This window comes from Cygnus atratus, chromosome 3, assembly GCF_013377495.2.
Source record: "Cygnus atratus isolate AKBS03 ecotype Queensland, Australia chromosome 3, CAtr_DNAZoo_HiC_assembly, whole genome shotgun sequence".
NCBI classification, from domain to species: Eukaryota; Metazoa; Chordata; class Aves; order Anseriformes; family Anatidae; genus Cygnus; species Cygnus atratus.
The window spans coordinates 23275015-23293664 of NC_066364.1; the positions used below are offsets into that span (position 1 = coordinate 23275015).

Consider the following 18650-nt stretch of genomic DNA (forward strand, 5'->3'; position numbering starts at 1 on the left):
GAATGTAATTCATAGTTTTCCAATTTTTCTGAATGGCTCCAGGTGTTGTCTCATGACATCTGGAAAATGTGGTCTCAAAAAGAAACGGCCCACTAAAAGGCATAACCTGTCAATATTAGGCACAACTAACTTGGACACTATTGCTTCTCATGCCACAAGGGCACACTTGGAGAGAACCCCTCATGGCATTCACAATATCAGTCCTATTCACAGCAGCACCTTTCCAAGACAGCTGTATGAAAATCCAGGTACTCTGCAACCAGAAGGACAGAAATACAAGGTATCTTTACATCTGTTAACACATGGTCTCAGTATTTTTGTTATGGATTTGTATGTGAAGCTCCTATCACTTTCCCCTAAAATAGCATCTTCACATCACAAACATTACCATAGCGTAAAAAGAAGAAAAAAGCCCTAATATTTATGCCATTCACTGATAGATGATGACCCACAGGATTAATCCAAAAAGGTCAAGATAATGTGTTAGGGCTGCATTAACAAACAGCCCTTACTGGTCCTACCCAGGGTAGCCCCCTAGGGCCTGCCTCCACCCAGGACCCCATTTCAACCCCAAGGCTGTCAACCCCTGCCCAAGCAAAGCCACAGCTGAACCCATCTGCAGCTCCCCCTAGGCCTGCTCTGTCTGCCATAGGCCCTGACAAGTGGGGCCCACCCAGTGGCACATGTTTCGGCCTGGCCCCATCCCGTTCCCATTCCCAGGCAGGTGTCTGATGCCTGGGCTGGGACTGCCGTGGTGCCCCTGGCTGCCCTGCTCCTTGCTGGGGCACTGGGATGGGCCCGGGTGCCAGGCCCTGCCCCACAACACCCAACCCCAGGCAGCTGCCATCCTCTTCCATGCCCTGACTCAAAGAAATGGTAGAGTGACCTATCTTTGAGAAGTCTTCAATAAGAAACAGACTTCAATGAATTCACCTTTCCCAATCAACTCTCTGATACTGTTTAGCAGCACAGTTCAGTAAATTCTTAGTAATTAGATGTACATCTATACATTTTGAATGCATATTTTGAACACATTAATTTTGGAGAGTGAATCAGCATAATCTGAAGACAATGGTTTTCTGCACGATTTACTGACACAGAAAGGATGCCTGCTGAATTTTGCTACTTATGAAACTATACCTGGAAGAAAGAATTCAGTTTTAATGTCACATTACTGGTTCAGTTTTGAGAACAGCAGATTTCATGCCATGTTTAAACACTATTATTTTCCTGCACACACAAACATTCTTAGTATTGTCCAACATTCATATATAAATATGAATATAAATCTACAAAAAAAATCTAAAAAAAAATATAAATCTACAGTAAATCTCCTCTGCTACCCCATCTTCAGTGAAATATTTCTAATAAAAAGAAAAAATGTCTTTTTCAATTTCCCTGGAAATTAGAAAGATTTTTAAGCTAAAACAAGATGACACACTTTTAGTGGAGGATAAGAAAGCATTTTGAATCTTGAGAACCAGTAATTTTCTCAAAAACCTATATTAAATAGCCCTGTTAAATAGAACATTGCTAAATGGATCATTTAATCAGTTCTTTATCCACCAGGTCAAAATATTTGCCACATATTTTAACTGTCAAAAGCTAATTGCATTTCATAATCTCTTTCTTCATTATTGCCAATGTAATATGCAGTGTAATTGCTAGCATTTAATATAAAATGTTATAGTATTTTAATATTTATATGTTGAGGTGCAATCATATCAATTTAATTCAATAACCAAATAAATAATATGTTGGGTTTCTTCTATTTGATCATTCATTTCCTTACATAATGCAAATACATCTACTCTCTCAAAGTTTGTGTAGTAACCAGAGAGACAAATTTCCACCAGATGATTTGGCTACACCAGAATCAGATCAGGCTTGGAATAGTTGTGAGTTAGGCATGCAATTCATGATTTAAGATCATATGATATATTTTTTCTCTTGGCTGGGTTTATAGAGCATGCACTTACTATAAAAAATGTCTCATAAAAAAGGAGTAAAACCATGTATGCCTAATGTATATGTGAAACGAGAAATGACATGGTTTGTTATGTCCCAGTTGTAGTAGTTTGTTTTGTTCTCTAAGGTCCAGTGAGTTTTGATGAACAATGGATTGGTTCATCTTTTCCTGGAAAAAAACATGAGCTAAAAAGGATAAGCTAAGTCAAAGCTATCAAACGAAATTCCTTGAATGTCAATACCACTTGCTATCACTATCTCCTCTCTATGGGAGGTGTGGGTGAGACAGATTTTTCTTTTTCCAGAAGTATCATCACCTAGATCCCTGTAATGAAAGCTAAACACTTTAGTATCATATTTGCTTCTGAAAATCTCTTTGAATATTTAAACACATTTACAGCACCTGAAGTTTTCTCCCCAAAATTAGATTCATAATTACATCATAAAAGATTTCAAACAAATATACTCCTTGTGTATGTGTGAGAACCAGCAATGTTCTCTCACACACTTATACATAGCCCTGTATGTTTATATCAAAGCATATCCGTACCTGAAAAGCTCCCAAGACGTGGTGCTGTCATATCTCCACCATCATATATTTCAAGAGAGTCCCAGTTATGTTCAGTGGCAAAGCTGATGACTTGGATCTGTAAAATGCCACCAAAAAACTTTTTAAACCAACTTCTCTTATGTTTTTAAATGTTCTAGAAACAGCAAAATGAAAGGAGAACATGCCCCAAAGAGAATATAAATAAGCACGTCCAAGCAAACAAAAAAGGTAAATGAAATATTAACTTTTTAAGTTGTCTTAACTTTTAGCAAATATAAATTTGAGTAAGAAGGATTTTGCACATATGTTGCATGATTATAAATAATTACGCAAAGTGCAAATGAGAAGATAACAAAGACAGTTGCAGACTTCTCAAGTGCCTTAGTGATATCCTAGCAGATAGAAAGGGTTGGCATTTGCATATCGCATTGAAGGGCCTGCCTTCAGTATTTTACAGTTAAAAGAGAAACCCACTTGTTAATTATTTCGCATTCATGGCCCTATGTAAACAACAAAAATAAAGCTAACCAAAGAACAATACTGAGAAAAACAAAGCACAAATATCTGAAGTAGCCCTGAAATAATCTAATTGATTACTGTTTTTTGGCACTTCTAGAGAAATAAACGTTTACTTTTTAAACTGAACCGCAAAATACTTAATATTCCATGCTTGACAGAACATAGACTTGCCTGAATACCTGATCCCTCAGTCACTATGATTTTCCACACACAATTCAAGCTGTTACCATAAGGTTCAGGGTAACCTGGTGATAGAATAGTACCTCTCCGCTCAGTAAAATTCCCACTACATGGAACTGAAATAAAGTATTATTATGAATTATTACAAAACCTTAACCATTTCAAAGAACAGAAAAGTAATAATAATTTCACTAATAAGAAAATGATCATAATTCTCTTTCGTAGTACAAACTCAGAGACATTTGTGAGCTGAACTCAGAAAGCAATGTTATCTAAAATATATTAATGATATACAGCATAAGATACAACAGCATGAATAAATAAATCCAAACTGAACTTCAAGTGAGTACAGCCTTGCAGCTCAGCCTAGTCATGTCTTACCAGTGGGTAACTAACAACTGTAAAGTAGTAACTTCAAATACAACCATAATTGACAGAAATCCTGTGAACTTACCCCCAGCTTAAGATAGTTCTAACATTGGCCCTAGCTAGTAAAATGGTGTGGTTACATTAAATATTTTTAACATAATAGGAATTGCTTCTTTAAGGTCCAAGAAAACACAGCTTAGCTAACCAAAACCAGAATACACAGAAAATAGGACACCTATATTTATTCATAAAACACTCCAACTGATCATAGGGTAAATTCCTATGAATAGCAATTAGTTTGGGATATAAATCCAAGGAGGGGTGAAGATAAACCTTTCAATATTTACAAACAAACACAAACAACAACAAGAAAACAAAGTTCTAAATATTATCTTATTGGAGGTCTGTTGATAAACTAGAAAATTAGCTATACTTAACAATGCTATCATTATTAATTGTGCATTATGCTTCTACTTGAAAAAAGATACCATAATTCTATGGATGATAGAAATACACAACAAAGACTATATAATAAAAACAGGTAAAGACACTTCTGGAGAATTAAAATATGTCCTGTGTTTCAAGCTGTAAATGAGTCATGAAAATAATGAATGTTCAAGAAAATGTGCACCACACTTGTTCATATAATCTAAGTAATTATTTGAAACACTATACTGCCTACCAGCCAGCTGGTACTCAATTACTTTTTGATATGGAAAACTGCTCTTTTAAATTGGGCATGACTGATATTAATCGAAGGAGAGTGAATATATATGTTAAATACTGTTTTCTGAAACAGTTCCTGAATTCTGATTCAGAGACGTGACAAAACAAATGAGTTTAAATGCAATTGCTTACCTACACAGCTTGGTACCGTGTCATTCCACTGAGCTAAGGCATTAGGTACAGAATGACATCGGATAGCTTTTGAGCCTTGCAGCAGATAGCCAGGACTACATTCGAATCGAACAACAGAGCCTGCTGAAAACTCAGAGCCAATTCTCCTTCCATACCTAGGCTCTGGAACTGAGCTACACTGTGTATCACTTGTGCGTGGAACAGCTGCATGAAGAGAGAAGAAAAAAAAAGAAAAAAAAAGCCATGAACCCAAATGACAGTCATCATCTGAAAAATAAACATATCACTAAAAATGCATATTGTTTCTTGTTGTAGAGAGCGCAGTTCTGTTTGTTCCTTTTATTTGTTTTCCCCCTGTCATCTCAAAGATGGGCCTAATGCTTTCATGGCTGTTAGCTGGATTATGTTTTTGGGCTGTGACAATGCACAGCCATATGACAACAGCACTTCATTGCATGTGAGTGCCCTGGCTCAGAGGGCCAGCGGATTTGGAAATACATCCTTAGACATGAGAAGATCAGTGATATTTCAGTTGCCCACTTTAATTACAAGATACTGATACCTATCAACTAATTTACTTATTAAATATGGCAACTTTGGCTTCTCATTAGAAGCCAAGAGAAGTATTATGCTGTAAATAATCAGAAATAAAAACAATGTAATATTATACCAATATGTGATTTATCATATTGGACTATATTCAGCAATTACAATGCACCCTCAAGGCTATTTAAATGTATACAATTGACAGCAATTATTTTTACCAATAATTTCTGAGATTTTACAAACCTGATGTGATATGTGAACAGTTAAAAGACTGTAAGCAATATTTAAAAAGCAAAATAGTAAAATTCATTGGCAGCCCATGAGTTTATTTTCCATTTAGCTTTCTTATTTATAAGCACTTTTTTATAGGAAACATTTTTTTTTACTTACCAAATTTTGACACTGTGCGTTTGTTTGTGTACCAAACTTGTTCCTTCTACTTTAGATTTTGCAGTTAGCTATTCTTAAATTGCTACAATTTAAGAACCAATACATATATTTACAGAAAAAAAAAGGATAAAGTATCATTGTGTGCAACATCACCTTTACATTTTCATAAAATCAATGTACATAAAAATAATATTACATATAAATAAGTTTTCTGTGTAAGTGACATCTTCAGAAGTCAATTCAATTTAGTTTGTTATTGTCAAGAATTAGTTTCAAGGAATCACTGCATCTATATATGAGTTCAGTAACACACATAAAGAAATTAAGTGGGGTTTAGGCTTTACTTCTAGCAGATTCTCAGACATGGTGTTTCCAGCTTACTAACCTTTTTAAAGAATAGTGTAAACAGAATCGCAGTTATATTTCATTTTATTTTATATCCTTCAACTTTTTTTTTCTGGCCTGTAGCTGAAGAGCAATATTTCTGTTTATTCCCATACACACACAACACCTGTTCAACTACCCTGGCCACTAAGTAAAGAACAAGATATGTGGAACCTATATATAGTTATTTACATATTATTAGCTTCATACTTTTCTCACTTCTTGTACAGTCATTTGCTCTAATCAGAATCATAATTACTTAAGTGCAGTAATTTTAAGTACTGGTACATTCTCTAGAAATTAACATTTGTTGTCAAGTTGCATACAGAACATTAATTGAAATCAATCCTGTCTTAAATCCAGCATGAAATATGCACCACATTTCAGCAGAATATTGGCAGTTCTCATTTATGTTTATGTAACGTGATGTTCTATCAGTTTTCTGCTACTGAGAATAAGAGTTAAGTTTATGCAACTACTACCAAGTGTAGAGAAAAGCTTTTTAAAAGAAGTTTTAAATATAATTGGTCCTAGTAATAACAGTACAACACATGCTCTTTTTATTTATATGCAGACAAGGTCATACAGATACAGTAACATTTTCTTCTAAATCAACAGGTTAGATTGCTGCAGAAGATTTTTAAAGCTTAAGTTGTAAGCTTCATCTAAGACTGAAAAAAAAAAAGGTCAGATGTGGAATATGCTGTAGTGATAATTACACAATAGGTTACTGCAGAACAAAAGCAAATACATTTTTCAAGTCTTGAAAATGGTTAAATACTTTAACTAGTTTAAAAAACAACAACAACAAACAAACAAACACTTTTCCATTCAGTAACTTTACTATACCTGACTCTGTTTAAATCAATGGGATTTTGTGAGTAAGGTTTCAACAAGAGCCTGGTATCACCCAGCTGCTCTGTGAAACTTGGTCATGCATACAATTCTAACCTTGGCAGGGATCTGTCCTGCACTTGTGGAAGAATAATGAAGAAACAGTAGTTTCAGGATTTTGAACAATCACAGTTCTTCCTGATCATGACCTGCAGACCAGATGTAGTCTGCCAGGTCAATTCAACTGACACAGCCTGCCCTTTCTAGTTCTTTTATTGGGAATAATTGTCTTTTCTTTATCAAATGGTCTACTGTACAAGCACAATTTTATTAGAAACATTTTTTTTTTTAATTATATAATGAATTTACAGCTGACAAGGTGATTATGGCTGCTCACACATCCAGTTTCATGACTGTCATATTTACCACATGACTAGGAATGAATAGATTCCTTGGCTGGGACTGATTGCTCATATGGGAGTTTTCGTCGAGACATTGTTTCCAACTATGTGATAAGAAAATGTTCCATACATTGTCATGGGCAGAACAGTTTTTACTCAAGGAATTTATATGTAATTTATTACCAGTTAACACAAACCTCTGATCACCAGTTCAGGCGTTCAGTAAAAAAGAGTATATGAACAGTCAATCAATCACCTAAGTAAACAGCTGTCCTTTCTCCTCTTGGGTTCAACTTCAGTCAAACACCTATCGTCCCTTTTCCTTGCCTCAACTTTCCTTTTTTTCTTCAACGGGTTACAGACAGTCCACCCTACTTTCTCCAGTGAGGTGAGAGGCAGCACAGGACACTGGAGTCGTGTGCTCTCTTTTTGTTTCTTGCTTTTCCTCTGCTGCCCTTTGCATTTTACTTATTTTCTCACCTGCGTTTTGCTTCTTCAGGTTTTCCTGTCGCTCTGTTTCTTAGTATCCCTGCTCTAGCAGGGGCATCCATGGGCCACACTCACTCGGAGATGTCTACCCCACTGCAGGGTAGGTCTTCCACAGACTGCCAACCCCTCAGAAATACTCTCACCTCATTGTGGGTCACTGACAGACCACAGTCCCTTTAGAGGGGCAGCTCCTTTGGTTTGGAGGGCCTTCCTAGGGTGGGTCTCCAACAGTCCCTCCAGCAACGCCTCCAGCAGCGTGTCCCTAGCAGCAGCTCTGGCCTTAGGGAGCTGTCATTCTCTTAAATATCTTTCAGCAGAGGGGAGGAGGTTTCAGGAGAAAATCTTTGCTTAGATCCCTCACCTGGAGTCCACATCTGCAGAATCCCTACAGCAACTGTGCAAAGGTAATGGACTGTTCATAAGAACCAGATTGAAGAATATCCTGTAATTGCCAGTCTTCACAGCTGGCAATTTGCATACATACATTTGTAATCGAAACAGATTTTTTGTGTAACTAGTATTTTCAGCACCTCCGAACAAAGGATGTCAAATCATCTGGTTTCATTACAGTACTGCCTTTGGAAAGTTCTTTTCCTGTGAGCAAGCCTTCTCTACCATTATTGCAAATGTACAGACTGTTTACTAGCACTCTTAAATTAGTTCAGGTAGCAGAAGCTCTGCTGTGTGCTTCCTTCCTTTTTGAACTGCAAGCCACCATTTAACTGAGAGCAGTCAGCAAGCAAAACATCCATGGCTAGAGCTGTGTCAGATTATTTTATTGCCAGCAGGAAACACTCAATGCCATATTAGCATTGACACTTTGCTCATTTTTTTTTCCAGTTCTATTAATAAATAAGAAATGCTGAAGATGCACAAATGAACAATACCACTCACTATAAGAAACTCTTTTTCTAATGTTTATTTTTTCCTGCTTTAAGAAGAACTGCCTTAAGAATAAATGTAAAATAAGCCAAACAAAACATCATAGCAAGGTGCTGCCATAACTGCTTAAAATGAAGTTTAATTACGCAGATATAAGTAATCTGTTGCAAAATGCAGTACAGGTATCCATAAGACACATTGTAAAACAGAACAAAATATGTCATGGCAATCCATATGGGAACTCTAACCACCTTAGCTCTGTTCTCTAATTATATTCAGCAGTAAGTATGTGGCTACATATTTTATTCTTGTCACAGATTAGGTCAATTTAATTGTTAAAGTCATAACCCTATTTTATTCGTGCTCCCCTTCATCTTTCTTCCACAGTCCTTCCTCATCCTAGTATGCTAGTTTTCTTAATAGCTCTCTTTAAAATCACACTTGACCTCATAAACTAATTCATGAGTCTGTAGGCAGAGCAAGTAAAGGAAGACAAGCATTAAAAAAACATAAATGTTGGCTTGATATAAAGGTCATTACTTTGCTTTTTAGGGAAAGAATTCTCTGTATTGCTGCAGCCTAAGCTATATAAATATATATAAGCTATATAAAAATACTATTGTTTCTTAGGTGATGTTGCAACAGGAAAACAAATCCCAGTCTTCTTAAATGTGATTGTTCCTAGCATCATATTTCCACATACCTGAAGCTAATATTGTAACAGAATGGAAATTCATTCTGTCTTATGCTACAGATACCCTTTGCCTGTTGTATGAAATACAAGGAAATGTGGTCATCTGAGAAAAAGAACTGAAGGCACAGGTGAGATATGCAGCTAAAAAGAAGTTTCTGACAAAGTGGCATTGCAAAAGCCATTAAATCTGAATCAAACCTCATCTATTACTTGCTCAAATAAAAATGTGAAATAATGCAAGCTGTAATTTTTTTCCCCTCTAGCCTTCCTTCTGTATTTTGCCTATAGCGTTGGCAAGCTAGACTTTACAAGCTGTATCACAGAGGCATTCTATTTTCTGTAGTAATTATCCTACATCTTTTTAGTAAATGTTTCATGCTGCTGTGAAACAAAATTGAAATCAGCCCAGTGGAAAAGTGAACAGGGAAGAAGGTCAACCTAGAATAGAGGGCGATAAATAAAATGATTGACTTTGTAGACCAGATTACTCTGTTCAATGTGAGGGTGGATGATATTCTCTGGAGTATTTAAAAGGCTAGGCAGCAGGCAGTAGTGGAAATGTGATCACATACTTCAGGAGATAGAAAAACCTCAGAATGAGTTTTTATTAAATATCATTAACTCATTAGCTTATTAAATATCATTAACTTATTAAGCAATATACATATGTGTATTAAATAAAGCTTCTAAGATGTTTCAAAATATATACAAAAATTTGATACTGAAATAGCTCATGATTCTCCTGAGACAAATAGAGTGGCTTTGCTATATTCATTTTCTGCAGAGAATATTTCTCATTTGTTAAAATCTATTTCTTACAGTTACTGAAAACTTAGTGTAGTCCAAATAAGTGACTGAAATGATGCATGTCATCATTCTCAACAGGAGGCTTATTGTTCTACAGCAATATATATGTAGCTTCAAACAAACTAGCTCTGAAACTAGAGGTGGTGAAAACAAGTTGAAGCACAGCTGTATTGTTTCAGCATTATGCAGCATGTACCTATCCAGAACTGAGGTTTTCTCAAGTACTTGAATTTATTGTATTTTTCTTTTATTTTTCTTTATGTCTTGAGAAAGCTGAAATGAACAGTACATCTAGGGATAAAGGCTTTAGGTGAATGCAACAAAGATTCCCATAGCAGCATGAGCTCTTATGCTGTGCTTACTGACCTATGCCCTGTCAGTGTAGAACAAATCCAAAATTATATTATTTTCTATCATTTCTTTTTTTAAAAAAGTAACCCCTATTTAATATTGTAACTGTAATTGAATGGGACAACTGTTTGCTGGTGCAAAAACTAAGTACTGAATGTGCTAAGTATAACATTAAGTATAAATATATAAAACTTTTCATTTTGTTTTTAGTATCTGTTTCAGGTAACCAGACAATTCTTCACCATAACCATAGGACCTGTTTTCTGTGTGATAATAATGATGCCTGAATACAATGTCTGAATATAACCAGAAATTGTTGGAATACTGATATTGTGTAACAAATCCACAAGTTTTTGTTCTTATTTATTAAATTCCAAAGTGCAGTTAGCAATTTGAGGCTGCATTTCCAAATGCCTATTTCAAATGCTACCCAGCGGCATATTTTCGCTTTCATATCAGGGAAATGTGGCTTTTAACATGTACCAAATATGTGCCTCCTTTGGTCCATCGCAGTATAGTAATTTTGAGCACCTAACTCAACACAGCATGAAGATGTATATCTCCTTTTGCTCAAACTGAAATATAATAATCATTGTGTTTAGAAAAAAAGTTCTGTGGCATTGTCCCTACTCATTTTAGTCAAACAAAACACCGGCTAGATTTAATACATACTCCTAATAGATAACTAAATTAAGTAGCTACAACCTGGCCATCTGCTCACAGAGATGAACTGTTTGTGTATGTGAATATAGATGGCATATTATACTGCAAGGAGCACAAGATGATGAAGTTTAGAAATCAGTTGAAGGTTAGAATTTAGGTGAACAGACTTTGACATATTTATGAAGTTGGTATGTGGACTTTCCTCAGGAACAACCATGAAGGGGAAGGATATTGGTGACACTTTTTGAGAGATTTGAGACCCTAGGAACAAATTGTGAGGGATGAAGAAAAGCAACGGAGCTTTTCAAAAAAATTTAAACACCAAAAGGGAGTATACCAAAAGTGAAAGCAAAGATAGACAACAAGCCAAGAATATGACAACATTTCTCATATACTTAAAAAATATAATCAAGAAGCCTAACTGGAGCAAAAGATAGCAAGAGGCATTAGAGAAAGTTAGTCGATAGGTATGCTAATTTCAAAGGGAAGTTCAAAATATATGTGGGCTTGTTGATACATGGGGGGAGGGAGGTGGACAACCTAGTGACAAATGATACAGAAAAGATTTAAGCCTTTTTCACATCACCTTTAGAGTCCTCACCACAGTCTAAGGAAGACATGAACAGTCAGCAGCAAGGGAGCAAGAGATTATGGTTTCCTGAGTAAGTCGGGACCTACATTTATGGGACCAGATAGGATTCACCAGAGGTGACTGCTATTATGAAGCCAGTCTACCATCACTGGATCGCAAGAGGTCCCTTATGGCTGGAAAAAGGTTAAGACTACACCCAAATTTAAAGAAATACTTTAATACCTTAGAAGCCTTCAAAATAATACACTGTGAGAGACTTGCATCAGTATATCCCACCAAAATAAGACAGGATTTACCTTGATAAACAAAATGGAACCCCCTGGCTGATGCCCCACTCTTAGCACTGAATCGTAGAAGAATTTGATTAGATGTAGCCAAAGGCAATGTCTCTCCTACAAAGGAAAACAGAACAGAAATTAAACAGGCAAAATAGAAACAAGTTGCAACTCTTAAGTATGTAATCACATCACTTAAAATACAGTTTTATGTTTTCCTCTACAGTTAAGGAAAATGTAAATCACAATGTATAAAATGAAATTTAACATTGGAGATTTGAAAATTGGTCAGATTAAAAAGACTCCATGATCCAACATATTCTTACACTTATTGCCGCTCTTGGAATTAGACCTCCAATAAACTATTTGTCTGGGGACTGCTATTACCATTTGGGGCCAAAATCTTTAAAAGAATTTTTGGTCAAATTTTCTGTAACTGACAGCTTTACCTTGCTTTGCAAAACACATTAAACAATGAAAAATATTATAAAAGTGTTACTATGGATAGTTATGTGATGTTTATCATTACAAAACTAAAACTGAAAGGAGAGAGAATGGATCTGACCTTTTTATATAGATGCTTCAATAAAATATATGGCCACACCTTATTAAATTTCTAATAGTATTTCAAATTTCAGTTATAGACTGAAGGATTAATAAGAATGTTTAATATACTTTGTTCATCTCCTTCCCTGAAGTATCTATCCACAGTAACAATAAAAGCTCAGTAATGAATCACTACATACATTACTGGAGTACTTTTATACTGCAAGGATGTGACTCAAAATGACAACTGTTTTTATTCTCATTGGATTATATCAACACAGATTTTAGGAAATTCTAGTGAAATGAATGATGTATTAATTTAAAAGATATCAGATAACTGGCTAAATAGGATTGATAATTCTTTTACTTAGATTAGTTTTGTGTTTTTGCAACTCTAGTGATTCCACCTAACAGAATCCTATTCTAAACCAATGTAAATCAGATGTGTCACATGGAATAAGTAAAAATCACAAGTTTAAATTATCTACAATTATTTAAAAATGTCCTCTCTGAAAATATACATTAATTTTTACTTTTCATTACGTGTGATGCAGTAAAATTGGCTGCCTAGATGAGTTGTCTCTTATTTTGTTAAAAAAAAAAAAAAAAAAAGCAAATATTGTTTTTGTTGCTGAATTTTTGCCAACGGTTAAATGATTTTTAAAATAAATTCATGAACTCATGAGACAAATAGCAAGGATTCACCATATGAAAACAATGAGTTGAAATTTTCAAATAATAAATTATTTTCTATACATTGAATGTTATATTTCTTTAACAACAAGCATTTCTTCAGTTACTTACAGTGAAAACCAAGTAGCAACGAAAAGCCCTGGACTGAAAAAATCTTAAAATTGCATATAAACTTTGCTAAATACTAGGACTGTATGACAAAACACACAGAGCTGAAGAAATATTTTTATATTATCCACTTGAGATGAATATAGTCATTATATATGCATAGACTGGAGATTCTGGCCACGCAGGAATCCATATAAGTTTAATTATCATTTCACAGGGTCAACCCTTTGCTATAGTTACCTGAATGTAACAGCTGGTCTGCTTTTAGTCTAAGTGCATGTTTGCATACAGATAATTGCATTTTGTGAATACAAGCAATTTGTGTTTAAATTAGACATTCAGAAAATGTAGATGTGTAATTCACAGAGTTTAGGGGCAGAGAAGATAATTATACCATCCAATCTGCCCTCTTACATAAAGATCAGAGAATTTCATTCAATTATTTCTCCACTCATCCAAGTGATTTGTTCTTTCCAAAACCATATGTTCCAGAAGAATGTCTTGTTTCAAAGATTTGGTCTTCTATTTCCCTTGGTAACCTGATCTAGTGATTTTATTATTATATTTCCAAATGAAATTCAGAATGTCTCATGAATTCTTTTTTTCCATAGTGAACTGTGTAAGAAATATATACTTGTTTTCTTTATTCCTTACCTGAGTGGGATCCAGACAGTGAACTAAGAAGTCTAGCCTGAGAGTTTTCTCCATCAAATAATTCTGCCACATCATTCAAAGCTGTCTGGAAATAGGCAAATTGTCCAAACACAACTACATTTAAATAAATAAATAAGAGTGTGAGAGAGAGGAAACAAAAAAGGAAAAAGAATAAAAAGCAGCTAAAACAAGAATCTATTTTTTAAAAAACAAATTTAATGGTATCATTAATATTTAATGCTATTTTTGCTTGTCTTAGCTACCAGTGGATTCCTCTATGAATTGTTTCCAAATTTCAGGAAGGAAGAGAAGCTTAATTTATTGTCTACCATGATAAAACAAAATTGAATTTAGTCAGTATCAAGAGTCTGATGTGCATTTCAGTATTTATTTTTAATTTTTAATTAAAAACAAAACTAAATCAGTCTTTCCCCAAAAGCATACTCTCTAGTCAAACAAGTCTTCTTGTTCTTTATTGCATAACTATGTATGAAATAAGAAAATAGAATATCTAAAAAGGATTTTTTTCACCAAAATTTCACTACCAACCCTAGCAACCATTAGGGAGCATCTGCTGGCACACATGATTAGTGACTCATCCAGACTTAGGCTGAGGAAAATGTTTTAAATTTACTGATTTGGCTACTTTTGTATCTTTTCATTGGTTCTTATTTTATCACAAAAATATGAAAACTGACCAAGTAATAAAAACATCAATTCATTTCTATTTTGATATATTGCTACACTTAATTTGCACTTTAGCTGTAGGTAATTAAAGTGTATTAAAAATAAATCATTTAATTATAGAACATGTATAATTAGTAAATATCAAATGGTTCACTGAATTCAAGTATCAGTTAGCAATACAAACATGAAGTAATAAACTAGTAAAATCAAGTCAATAAGAATAATACTTCATTACTCAAGCCACATATATTTTATTGGTAAAGGAGGAATCTGTTTTAAAATTATTCCTATTCCAGATCCTTTATACAAACCACAGATCTCTGATGCAGGACTTACATATGATTTTCTGTACACCTTGTATCAGCCAGTATTTTCTAACATTTTGTAAATTTCTTATTTACTTAACTTTTTTTAAAAAACAAATTGTGTAGTCCAGTCTCCTTATTTTTAAAAGCAGGGCTAACTTTGAAGTTAGATCATGTTGCTGAGATCTTTTCTGAGAAAGTGTTGAAAACTGACAAGAATTAAGAATGCAAAACTTCTCTGAGCTACCTGTACATAACCATTGTCATGGTGAAGAATGTTTTCCATATTAGAGAATCAGAACCATAGAATGGCTCGGGTTGGAAGGGGCCTTAAAGATCATCTAACTCCAACCCCCTTGCCATAGGCAGGGATGGCACCTTATGTCCAGATGGAATTTGTTATGCTGCAACTTGTGACTACTACCTCTTGTTCTTTCACTGCACACTCCTCCTTCACTTATCTTCTGCAGGCTGAAACTCCTTCCTTCAGCTTTTCTGGCTACTGTGTGCAGCCTCACTGTTGAATTTGTTCTATTTTAGCACCCTGTGTCCTGTACTTTGGAGACATAAAACTATAGATGTAGTTCCCAGATACTACTTTGTGAAGCTAAGAGGGAAAAAACACTACCCTTAACTTGCAGGCTACATCCTTGCTAATGCAGACCAACGTGCAGTTAGTCTTCACTGCTGCAAAGACATCCTCTGTGCTAACTGTCATCAACTAGAAGTAAAGTTATTACAGTGCTCTTCAATACCAAATTCTATTAAAACAGGTAAAATTATACCTTTTACATATTTAACAAAAAAGTCTCACAAATGAAAAAGGATTCTTTTTAAGTTGTATCTCTTGCCAGTAAACTCAAGTGAGTTTTTGGTCAAGCCCTCTTCAAGTCAGTACTGTTATGAAATTATATAATAATAAACAGAGAGAAATTATTTTGTTAGGTTTATGACAAGCATTTTAAATGTTAGCTACAGATTCAACTTGTGTCAGCTTATTTCTAGCAAATAAGAATAAAAAGATTTATTTGTTTAGTTGACTGGTGAAAGGGTTGTGTACTTTTAAAATAACATTAATAAAATACTAAATGTTGTGCATTACTTATTAAAACCTAAATTGTGATAACATTCAATAATTCAATACAATAGTTATGCAAAAATAAATAAATAAATCAAATCAATGTAATTACTTTAAAGTACTTCAAAACTACTGATATGAGCCTAGAGATACTTCACATGATCTTGATCATGAATTCTGGTGAACAATATTGTGTAATAAAGACTGTAATTGGATAAATATGTCTCTCTGTAAAGCTCTAATAGCATTTAACTGTAACTGCTGTCCCAGGTATCTAATCACTCTGAATGATTTGATTGATTCCTTTTGCATGTTCCAGCATCTTTCTTGCTCTACCAGCTATTTCTTGTATCCTATACAATTTGAGTAGGAAAAAGAATTACACTCAATCAAATTTCACTTTCACTTATAGAAAAGTCAAAACTACAATAAAGAATACAGAACATTTTAAACTTTACTGTAATACAAATCTCAAGGATTTGTGTTATTCCCATCCCTAAAACATTAATAAGTAACTTTTATATGATACCAAAATGTGGTTTTTGAAATAGAACACGATCTAAAATATAATTTATTTGCTTATTATTTAACCATAGCTCTAACGAGTATCTACTGTGCAAATGTATTTGTGGACACAGACTGCTTAGCTGAAGTCTGTTGATCACCCTAGGGAGGTGTAAAAGATGAAAATCCTAGAATCAATTTCTGTGCTGAGAACCATTTATTTTTGATAAGCAATTTGCAATATATTGAAAATCCAAGGTCACTATTCCACATAAAGGACATTTGAACAGTAGAACTATGATTAATGATTGATAAGTCAAAAGAATAAATTCTTACCAAATTCTTTAGGTACAGTTATTGAATAATGGCACGTCTGTCCAGCAGTGTAATTATGAGGATAGCTTGGTGATAAAACCACTCCCTCTGATCCAGTATACTGTCCTCCACATGGTGCTGGAATCAAAACAGAAAGAAGTGTTGTATGAATTGTAGCTACTCCTATCTGCGTCAGTTCAGTCTGATGATGAAAACCTGTACCACAAAATGATAGTTTAGTGCTTTAGTCCTTGTTTGTTTTCCTACAGAGACAGATCTAATGGTTCTTTCCAAGGATGTAATTTTTATTAAAACCACTTAAAATTGGACTATGAGAGTTTTACCTGACTACAAGTATTTGTATAGGACTGGAAGTACAAATTAGTTGAAAGAAGCTGTAAACAGAATTTAAGTGTTGTGGTTTTTGTTTTCTTCTGTTCTGTTCTGTTTTGTTTTCCCAACTTATATGTATATCTATCTGTCTTTATCTATAGACATATATATCTATATCTACCTATCTATATATATAAAAAAAGCTTCAAGATATGGTAGTGATTACTAGTGCATATATAAGTGGCGGTATGCAGTTAACTTGCGTCTCAGAGAAATATGTAGATATGTTAACTGCACCCTGCACAGAATGCCGTACTTTGTGAACATATGCTTAAATTGCCTTGTTTTTTCTAACTTCCCAGATGATTATCAGAAGAGCACACAGATAATACATTTAAAAAATTATTCTGTTATTTCCTCTGTAAAACTAAACAGAAAGAGTAAGACAAACTCTTTACAGCTACTTTTGTTTTTAAGCAAGGAAAAGATTATTGCATGATGTAAATAAATACTTTCTATTATAAAGAACAAAGTAAACCAACGTTATTCTCCTCTGCGAATCTTCCATACAACAGATCACATTTTAGCAACTGCTTGGAAAGCAGCTCTGAGGTCTACCTGGGGTTTCAGGTAGACTAACAAGCTCGCTGGTCTGGAGCTATCAATGTTAGAGACCATGGCTCTGCTCACTTGGGTCTTGCAGTGGGACTGTGCCTAGCCAGTGAGGGCACTGCCTGCGCTTTGTTCACCCTCAGCTCCCAACTTAACCACCTTCATGTAGCAGACCTGCTCCTTCTGCTCCCTGGCAGCAAGTGGGTTTTAAAATCACACTTGAAATATTTCTGCAAGTTTAAATTCAGGCAGCAATTAATACTACAAATGTATCTTCTTTTAGCTGCTTATATGAATTATTCAAAAATCCAGTGTAATGATAGATAGAAGATGGGAAGTTTAGTCTATTAATAGGCTGAATAGGTAAAAGTCAGGTATCACAAGAAATCAGTTTATGCCATGAATTTAAAGTCTTTATTTTTTTTTTTCTTGGTTTGAGGATACCAAAACCTAAGCCACAAAGACGCAGGATTAAATTCTCAAGTCATGAACATTTCACTGGAATGAAAAGTGTATAATATATATAGTATAAAGTATATAATTATGCTTAATTTAAAACAAATTCCAAAGTTATGGAGTCTTAAGAAATGTACTCTTCTAAAATGTGCTTTCCTATTTTTAAATATATTTCTAAAGAATAACTTCGATAATATCTGTGATAGCATATTTGTAATGTATCTGTCCTGGAAGGAAAGCCTCTGAGTGCTTTGGCTAAAAAAGATACAAGAAAAGTTCTCTTGAAAATTAAAGCTGTAACCTTTACCAGCGCAGTGATATGGCATTCAAGCTTATCCTAAATAGAACTCTCAGTTTTACCTATAGAATAAGTATTCTCTCAGTTACTGTTACCTAGCTTTGTATGAAATTTGTTTTCATCATGTCTACCAGTAAAATACTATCTTAAAAAAACAACAAAAAAGAAGAAATAAACTTGAATTTACTTATTCAGAGCAATTGATTTTTTAAAAAAGCAGATAATTTTCAGAAGTTTTTAGGATTTCCTATACAATACTTATTTTAGATTATTTTACATTTTTCATGCTTCAAACTTTGCAATGTTCAA

At 34.3% G+C, this 18650-nt stretch overlaps 1 protein-coding gene across 1 annotated transcript in view; it reads right to left on the reverse strand.

Moving 5' to 3' along the window:
* CSMD1 (CUB and Sushi multiple domains 1) overlaps positions 1–18650 on the reverse strand; it is a 1150797-nt gene that overhangs the window by 168890 nt on the left and 963257 nt on the right. The window contains exons 31-36 of the mRNA XM_035542943.1: positions 16664–16780; positions 13754–13867; positions 11774–11869; positions 4445–4648; positions 3209–3333; positions 2519–2615 (exon numbers count right to left, since the gene is read on the reverse strand). Coding sequence (XP_035398836.1) covers positions 2519–2615; positions 3209–3333; positions 4445–4648; positions 11774–11869; positions 13754–13867; positions 16664–16780 — 753 coding nt within the window. The remainder of the gene's footprint in view (positions 1–2518; positions 2616–3208; positions 3334–4444; positions 4649–11773; positions 11870–13753; positions 13868–16663; positions 16781–18650) is intronic.